Source organism: Microtus ochrogaster, chromosome 10 (assembly GCF_000317375.1).
Source record: "Microtus ochrogaster isolate Prairie Vole_2 chromosome 10, MicOch1.0, whole genome shotgun sequence".
NCBI lineage: Eukaryota > Metazoa > Chordata > Mammalia > Rodentia > Cricetidae > Microtus > Microtus ochrogaster.
This window is the reverse complement of record NC_022016.1, coordinates 43,048,474-43,057,688: the sequence shown is the minus strand read 5'-3', so window position 1 is coordinate 43,057,688 and position 9,215 is coordinate 43,048,474. Positions and strand designations below refer to the sequence as shown.

Genomic DNA, 9,215 nt, shown 5'->3' with positions numbered 1-9,215 from the left:
GAACTCACAGTGATCCGCCTGTCTCTGCCTCCCGAGTGCTGGGATTAAAGGCGTGCGCCACCATCGCCCGGCTCCTATATTCGTTTTATAAGCAATGTTTTAAATAAAGAAATATATTCCTTTCAGGACAGAACAATAAAGCTGTGATTGCTGAAGCATCCAGGCTGACATTTTCCAATGGACAGCTGCTGAGAGGGTGAATGTCTCGGGCTGCCTGATCTCATTTGTGCCTTTTGTTGGCAGCTTGCTGGCCTTGGCTCATCACCTAAGGCTGTCTAGACAGGTGCTCCCAGCATCCTCAGGGTTGCAGCTGTTTGAGACTTAAGGCTGCATGTGCGCACACAGTGCGGCCCTGGGCTGGGACCCTCTGAGGCTCCCATTGCTCCTCCAGGGACAGCTGGCTCCTCAGCTCCCTACTCCTGCTGGCCCCCATCCCCAATCCCCGCCTTCCAACACTGACTGCTCTCCTGAGAACGCAAGGGCTCTGCCTAGGTGCCCAGCAAGGTTTGCTTTCCCTTTTTGATCTTCCTGACTGCCCCCGCCCCCACCCGTAGCCATCTGCCCTGCTCTGTCTGCCTGTGGCTGTGGCTGGGAACAGCAGGTGCTGGGACAAGTCATGCTTTAGGACCCAAAGGTGCTGCCAGGCTCAGCTGCATAGTGACTGATGCAGCAGCTGGGGCCACAAAAGATCCCAGGATCTGCCCGAGACAAAACCCATTAGCATCTTTCTGCCCAGTCATTGAGGCTCCTTTGAAATGCTCTAAACTGAGTTTAGATTTCCCTCTGCCAAAACTTAGACATATCTCTCTCCCCAGTTCACAATCAAAACAAACCAAAATGGAAAAAACCCTCTTGATTCTCTGGTTTTTATTCTCTAACTTACTTAAAAAAGAAGCATGTATTTGTGCATGTGTGCGTGTGTGTATGTGTGTATGTGCGTATGTACCACAGCACAAGTATGGAAATTGAAATACAACTTGGTGGGAGTCTGTTTTTTCTCCTACTATGTGGGTCCTGGGCTTTGAATTTAGGCCATCAGTCAAATTTCTCACCAACAGCCTTTATCTCCTTGATCCATTTCTGAGCTCTTAACAATCTTTTTTGGATGCTCTGGGGCTAAGTCTAGTGTGGGCCGACCAGAACCAGCACAGAACCAGCACACAGATGACTGAGAAGCTGGCAAGGACGAGTGGGCAAGCCTGGAAGCAGCCTCAGGCTGGCTTGGACAGCACCCTCTGCCCGTGTGCATGGCTGCCAGTTCGTATCTGGTTTTTTAACAATCCAATTCAATTTAAGGTTCCCTGCAGATTGAACTGGAGGGAACGAGACAATGACAACTTCCCTACTTTATGGACTCTGTCACAAGTGCCACCATCCTTGCTGTTCCTGCTGGGAAGTCCGTTTAGTTCAAATCCCATTTTACAGGAAAGCAAACCAAAGGGGAGGCATAAAGGAGTGAATTAAAATACACCCTGTGGGCAGAACCCTTCCCTCCCTGGCATCCCTCCCCAGACTCCCTCTCCCTCCATCCTTTGAGCATGACAGTTTCCCACTGTTCTGGCTGCTCCCCCCAACTGCTGCCTGTGTCCTCAGCTGCTCTGGCTGGCCAGCTTGTCTCAGGGATCCTCCCGTCTCTGCCTCCCCAGCACTGGGATTACAAGCATGGGCTACCATACCATGCTTGGCTTTTTACAGGGATTCTGGGTATTGAACTCAGGTCTTGGTACTCGAAAGGCTTGCACTGTACTGCCTACATTCCCCCTACTATTCTTTTAATAATTTGTGCTTGTTATAGTAAAAAGGAAATTGGGCTTCCAGGAAAGGACTCGGTCCCATTTGCCTGGGAGTGGCCCAACATAGAACTGAATAGTCCAAAGGGGGCAGATAGGGACAGTTGGTCATCTTGTGGGGATGGGGGAGCACTCTTCAGGGGAACTAAGTGCTGACAACTAAGGCTGTAGGGGTCTCAAACCTTTGGGTGTGGACTTTGTAAACATATATGACCACTGACTACATTGGAGGGTGAAGGCTGGACCTGTATACCCGTAAGAAGAAACGAGATAACACTTGCTGATCCTGGGAAGCCCTGCAGGCCTCATGGCAGACTGCGGGCTTGGGGCTGGTGGTGCTTACCGTGTTGATCCAGTCAATGAAGTTGGAGACCCTGGTGAAGACGGATGGCTTGCGGGGGTAGTTGCAGCCCAGAGAGGAGCCGAAGCTCACGATGCCGTGCACCTGCCACTTGCCGTTAGATGCCTGGCAGTTCAGTGGTCCGCCGGAGTCCCCCTAGGAAGCCAGAATTGGGTGTGAACGGAGGATGCCCAAGGGGGCAGGGTTCTTAGTATATTCGTGTTGATCACCATCCTCTGAGGCCAGCCAGGTCCCAGGTTGTGGTACCTTGTCTACAGGAGCTGGCATATCTTTATTTGGGGATCAGCCTCACAATTGGCTCTCCTGCTTCAGCCCCATAAATGCTGGCATTACAGGTGTGGATTATGATTCCGGCTTGGCTCCCATTTTTCCTCCCAAACAGGTTCTTTCCATGTAGTCCAGGCTGAGCTAAAAGGTGCAGCAATCCCCCTGCCTCACCCTCCCTAGTGCTGGGACGATAGGTACGTGCCCCAAGCTGCACCTAGGCACTTTCTGTGCCTCTTGTCTTTTCAAGCCTGTGAGGCCAGCCTGAGTTTCTCAGGTTCACTGGAGAAGGCAACTGAGTATTAGAGGCTCAGACTTGCCCGAAGGAGACCATGGAGTGAAGGGTCTGCTGCGCAGGCCAGGCACTGACTGTAGGTGTGGGGATCCCTTCCCCCTCAGAAGAATCTGCCTATAACAAGACCTTCGGTTCGTGCCACAGTCTTTAAGAAGACTTCTATAGCAGCTACCCAAGGGGCCACCTTGGACCATTACAGTGGGATGACAGTAGAGACCTGGATGAGATCCAAGGAAACACTCAAGACTTCCTAGCTGTTAGGCAAAGACAGGGTGATGGAGCTTAAACCATCTTTCCTGGGGGCTGAGAACAAAGGTCAGGTTTTGAAATGGTCCAGAACCATTTGCAAGGCTCCTGCTCTAGGAGGGAGGGAGAAGATGGACCCTAGGATACCCCCAACATTTCACCCACCCCAACCCCCACCCCCACCACTGCCACATCCCGGCCATGTTTGGTTGTAGACTGGGCCACCTGGTGGTGAATACTCACATTACAGCTGGAGGTCACACCATCACCGCCAGCGCACACCATACTTTGCTTCACGGTGCTTCCCCACCAGGTAGACTTGGAGCAGGTGGCGTAGTCCACAACCAGCAGGCGGCCCTGCTGCAGGACGTCAGGAGTGGCCCCGTTGGCTGAATGAGACCAGAGAGAAGGTGAGAGTGGGCAGAGACTCCGAGTAAAAAGGAGGCAGTGGGGTTGTCGGTTAAATGCTCGCCATGAAAGCCTGAGTGCCTGAGTTCGGATCCCCAGTGCTCACGGACAGAGTCAAGTGTGGCCGTGGGGGTGGGGACGGAGTCAGGAGGGTCCCTGGAGCTTGCCAGCCGTACATACGGTACAGGGGTGGTGTGGGTGGGTAAGCATCACCGCCTAGATTTCTGTTCGCCCCTTTCTTTCTGGTCCATGCAACTTTCTCCCACTCACAAGGTTGTAGTGGAGGTGGCCAAGTTAGTTTGCACTGTGCCCTCAATTGGCTTGTATGCTGGCTATTGGTGATTGGTTCTGGGGTCAGCACCTGACTCGAGCTAAAGCCAATGGGCTCCTTTCTCGGAGGCTGTGGCCTAAAGAGATGAAAGCCAGAGAGCTGTGGGCTGTGGATGCCTTTTTTTTTTTTTTTTTTTTTTTTTTTTTAGACGCGGAGAAGAACGAGGCAGAAAAGACTCTCTGAAAGAGAGCTTATGTTTTGTTTTTGTTTTTCAAGACAGGGTTTCTCTGTGTAGCTTTAGAGCCTGTCCTGGAACACACTCTATAGATCAGACTGGCCTCAAACTCACAGAGATCTGCCTGTCTCTACCTCCCGATCACGGGGATTAAAGGCGTGCGCCACCTTCTCCTGGCAAGTTTATGGTTCTTACAGGCTTCAGACTCCTTGTTCTGGAATGTTCCTGACACCTAGTTGGTTCTGTTTCTCTTACTTAACTAAGACAGGGAGCCATCTGGAGCCTTCTAGCTGGGAAAGAAAATTCTGTCGTGAAGGTAATTTTCCTCATGACCCCACATCACTGCCACCATTGGCCAGGATAAAGTTCATTTTCATTCTCTCTCTCTCTCTCTCTTCCTAAAGCCGTGACCCTTTAATACAGTTCCTCATGTTTAAAACATTATTTTCATCGCTAATTCATAACCGTAATTTTGCTACTGTTATGAATCGTAATGAATCTGATATGCATGATATCTGCTATGTGACCCTCCCTGAAAGGGACTGTGACCCACAGGTTGAGAACTGCCGCTTTAGGGCCATCCCTCTTTTGAGTCGGGGTCTATCATTAGCTTAGGGCTCCCAATGGGGAACCCCAGGGAGCTGTTTCTACATTCCCAGAGCTGGCATGATAAGTACACACAACCACACCTGGCTTCTTAGCATGGCTTCTGAGGATGGAACTCAGGTCCCCATGTTTGCAAGGCAAGCGCCTTACCAGCTGAGCTGTTCCCCAGCCCTCATCAGCGTCCTTCAACTGCATTTTACCAGGCTCTCCAAACAGGCTGTCCTCACCGCAGCATTTACTCCTGTTTGACAGGATGTGGAAGCCACGGGACTTAAGGGTCTTGCCCAAGACTGCTCTAATTAGCACGCAATTGACCCTTGGTTATCACTTTCCGGGGTCCAGAGCATTTCACAAACATCTTTGATCTTTGTCACACTTTCCACTTTACCAATGAGGAACTAGGCGGGTACAGCCAAGAAGCCTGAGCTACTTCCCTGCCTCTCCTTTGTTCCCTTGCTTGGTAGACGGGCTTCAGTCCTCTCTGCGGAGGAGAAAATGGTTGGGACTAGTCCCCGTTCCTATTGGCTTAGCTTGAGTCATTCTTGAACCAATCACCAGTGAGCAGGACACTTAACCAATCAAATCTGGCTCAGCTTTAGCCAGTGAGAAGAGGCCCTGCTGAGATCTGTGGGGACTTCATGGGTCTCCAGAAGCTCGAGGTCACAGAGACCGTGTTATTCTGAGCTATGGGGCCCACACGAAATACACAGTGTGACCTGTACACCTCTCACCTCACCATAGTGACAGCGACAGCTCACGCACAGGGGCTACCGTGTCTTGAGTGTTTCTCTGGACTTTCTTCTGTCACCTGCTCTGCACCTCGTTAATCATGTACAGCTGCTACCCCACCTTCCCTCCCTCCTCCTGCTGTCCTCTGCCCATTTTACAGATGAGGAAGCCACCAGAAAGGCTCAGTAATATGCCTGCATCACATAGCTAATAGTGGGAGAGCTGGGATTTGAACCAGGTGTCCTTTCCAGTCTCTGCCAGCCTGCCCCTCCAAGGCAGTCAAACACCCCAGTGACAGAGGTGACACCACCCCCTCTCCCTGCCAGGCCTTGGAGGTGCCTGCTTGCTTTCACTTACTCTGCAGCCTGCCCCAGCCTGTGACGTAGCAGGGGTAGTTATTGGCAAGAATGGTGCCAGCAGCTGGGAGGCAAGCGGTCTGGATCTTGCTAGTCAGGGTCACTGGGCTGGCCAGTTTGACCAGGGCAATGTCATACCTGGGTCAGAAGAAAGGTAGAACAAGGGTGTTGGCTATTCCTGCTTGCCTGTTTGCAACCATTGTCATTTTCCCATGTACCATCCCAGGCTGGCCCCCCACAGGCAGGGTAGCAGACTCTCCCGCAAGCCCTTGCTTCTCCTTCCTCTGGTAACTCCAGCATTCCCACATGGGCCCCAGCAGCTACGGGGGGGGGGGTGGTGGCTCCATCTCTAGGAGGAGGGAGCTCCTTCCCTTCCATACAGAAGGGGCAGAGGACGGGTGGGTTGACCCTTCTTGGTGCAACTGCCAACTCCATCCCTGAGAACGCCAGACGGGATAGAACATACCCATTGGCAACATTGTTAGCGTTCCACTTCTCATGGACCACAAGCTTGGAGACCTGAACAGTCACTGAGCCGGATTCCGCGGTGGAGAGGCTGTGTCGGCCCAGCACCACACGGTAGGTATTGGAAGAGCTGTGAGGGGCAGAGAGACAAGACAGGTCAGTGACCACTTTTCCCTAGCCTCTGTGAACAAACACCCATGAGTGTCTCCAGTGCAGAGCGCCGTGAAGGAAACAGTCCCCTGTTCAGAACCATTACTGGTACTCCCGAGAAGGGAGTTGCTGGCCTTTTCCCTCCTCTACATCCTCCTGGCCTAAGGCACTCAGTGTATGTCACCTATGGACAGAGGAACTCAACAACACTGAGGCAAAGATTTGCGCCTATGCGTCAGCCAGGCTAGCTGCGGTTCTCCAGGCTCCTTTATAGTACGCGGATCCGGGGATCCTTGCTCTAGGGCTGAGTGTCACTTGATGGTAGGGTGAGCAGCTGGGTGAGCAGGGAAAGGTGCTCAGTTACCTGATGCAGTGGGCAGCTGTTAGGACCCAGTTGTTGGCCACCAGGGTGCCTCCGCAGGTGTGGTACCATTTCCCCCAGGACTGGTACTGCAGGGAGACCTGGGGGGAAGCACACGCACATTTGTGGGAGGGCACTGGAGGAAGGCAAGGTGGGCAAGGCACTTCCCTCAGACCCCTGCTTAAGGGTCTATCCTCAGACCCAAACCATCAAAATAAAACATTTTCCTCCCCAACAAACAGGGTCTATTGGGACATAGCCAAGAATGACTTAGAGCCCCTAATCCTCCTGCCTTCACCTCCTGGGTGCTGGGGCTGCAGGTGTGTGTCACCAAACCTAGTTACTATAAAAGCATTTTAATGCTTTATAGAAAAAAATAGCACAAAACTGTGGTTGTTCATGCCTATAATCTCAGCTCTGGGGATGTGTGGGCAGGAGGATCAAGGACAATCTTGGCTCTGTACCAAGTTCCAGGATAACCTGGATTACTTGAAACCTTGTCTCAAAACAGCAACAAAAATGAACACAAATCCATGATAAACAAAATAAATTTAAAAAATCGCTAAATAGGACATGGAGGTGGATATGTAATCTCAGGGCTTTTGTATTTGCAATCTGTTAGCATAACTTTCTCCACTTCCTACTGGTCTCTGCTTGATGCCACCTTCTCCATGAAGTTTCTATGACAACACCATCCAGAACAGTGTACACATGCACACGCGTGCTGTCCTGGCAAGTATTATGCCAAGTTGACACAAGCTAGCGCCATCTGGGAAGAGGAGGGAACCTCAATTGAGAAAGTGCCTCCATCAGATTTCCTATAGAGAATTTGATACAGGCATTTTCCCGATTAGGGCCCAACCCACCATGGCAGGTGCCACCTCAGGGCAGCTGGTCCTGGGTTGTGCAAGAAAGCAGCATGAGCAAGCCATGAAGAGAAATCAGTAAGCAGCACCCTGGGTTAAATTCCCAGTACTGCCCCAAACCCAACAATGGTTGAGAAAGACACACGAGGGATGGGAGAGAGCTCAGGGAGGAACCCTGACAACTGGAGCTCAGTCCCATGCGGACCCGCATGGAAGGAGAGGACCGACTTCTGCAGGTTGTCTTCTGACATCCACAAGTGTCGTGACATACATGAGTCCCTACTTGGCAAATACATGCAATAAAAGAAACAAAATGAGGGGCCGGAGAGATGGAGCGGTTAAGAGCAGTGACTGCTCTTCCAGAGGTTCGGGTTCAATTCCCAGCATCCACATGGCGGCTCATAGCTCTTCTGTAACTCCAGTTCCAGGAACTCTCACTCAGGCATACATGGGGCAAAACACAAATGCACATAAAAATAAAGTATAACTAAAAAAATAAATAAAATGAAGAAAGATACTCAAAAGGATTCTGCTCCAATCTAAAATACACAAAATCTCCCTGTGGATAGAAACTTTTTTCTCATGGGCAGAAAAGCCAGGATTGAGCCATTGCTTTTGGTTTTGAAGGTGAGTTTATCGAAAATTAATGAAGTAGCTTCCTGCTGGTCAGTGGTGGCACATGCCTTTAATCCCAGCACTGGGGAGGCAGGGGCAGACGGATCTCTGTGAGTTTGAGGCCAGCCTTGTTTACAGAGTGAGTTCTAGGACAGGCTCCAAAGCTACAGAGAAACCCTGTCTCAAAAAACAAACAAGCAAAACCAAAAAAAATAAAAAATAAAAAATAAAAAAAAACTGAAAGAAAAGAAAAGAAGGAAAGGAAAGAAATAGCTTCCTGTAGCATGGAGGGGAAAGCAAAAAAATCAGTTGCTTTAAAAAAATGCTTGAGATCTTACATATCCCAAGGTGGTCTCAAATTCTTTATATAACCAGAGGTGACCCTGAGCACCTCTCTTCCTGCCTTCACCTTCCAAATACTAGGATTATGTTCCTGCACCGCCATGCCCAAAGTTTTATGTGGCGATGCAGATCTAACCAGAACTACCAAACACCAACTGAACTACATACTCAACCTCTGAATTAAATTTGAATCTTGACTCTTCCCAAGTTAACAGGGTGGCTTTGGGCTGTTATGTGACCACTCAGAGTCCCAGTTCCTTTATCAGGAAAATAGGGACCACTTGGGCAGGGCTCTCAACATCACTAATAATTCCAATAGAATAGTATTTAGATACTGTGGCCATTGCCGTGTGTCACACATCTTTCTGAGCTGAGCACAAGAGTCACTTCCCATCACTCCTGTGACCCCACAGGGCACCGTTTACTGCTTATCATGCCCGTTTTACATGTGAGCAAAGGCAGCTGCGTGCAGCAATGCCAGCAGGACCGTGAACTATTTCTCATGTGACCTACGGAAAGAGCTTACCTATTCCACACATACAAACAGCACTTAGGATGGGAGTGGTGGCACATGCCTTTAATTCCAGCGCTCAGGTGGATCTCTGAGTTTGAGGCCGATTTGGTCTACATTGTGAGTTCTAAGATAGCCAGAGCTACATGGTTAGACTCTATCTAAATAGATAATAAATAAATAAGCAGTTGAATATAAAAAGATAATGTTTGGGGCTGGAGAGATGGCTCAGAGGTTAAGATCACTGGCTACTCTGCCAGAGGTCCTGAGTTCAATTCCCAGCAACCACATGGTGGCTCACAATTATCTGTAATGAGATCTGGTGCCCTCTTCTGGCCTGCAGG

At 50.3% G+C, this 9,215-nt stretch overlaps 1 protein-coding gene across 1 annotated transcript in view; it reads right to left on the bottom strand.

Moving 5' to 3' along the window:
* LOC101998875 (chymotrypsin-like elastase family member 2A) overlaps positions 1–9,215 on the bottom strand; it is a 12,723-nt gene that overhangs the window by 1,407 nt on the left and 2,101 nt on the right. Inside the window, exons 3-7 of the mRNA XM_026782268.1 lie at positions 6,541–6,638; positions 6,028–6,156; positions 5,563–5,699; positions 3,200–3,345; positions 2,044–2,286 (exon numbers count right to left, since the gene is read on the bottom strand). Coding sequence (XP_026638069.1) covers positions 2,044–2,286; positions 3,200–3,345; positions 5,563–5,699; positions 6,028–6,156; positions 6,541–6,638 — 753 coding nt within the window. The remainder of the gene's footprint in view (positions 1–2,043; positions 2,287–3,199; positions 3,346–5,562; positions 5,700–6,027; positions 6,157–6,540; positions 6,639–9,215) is intronic.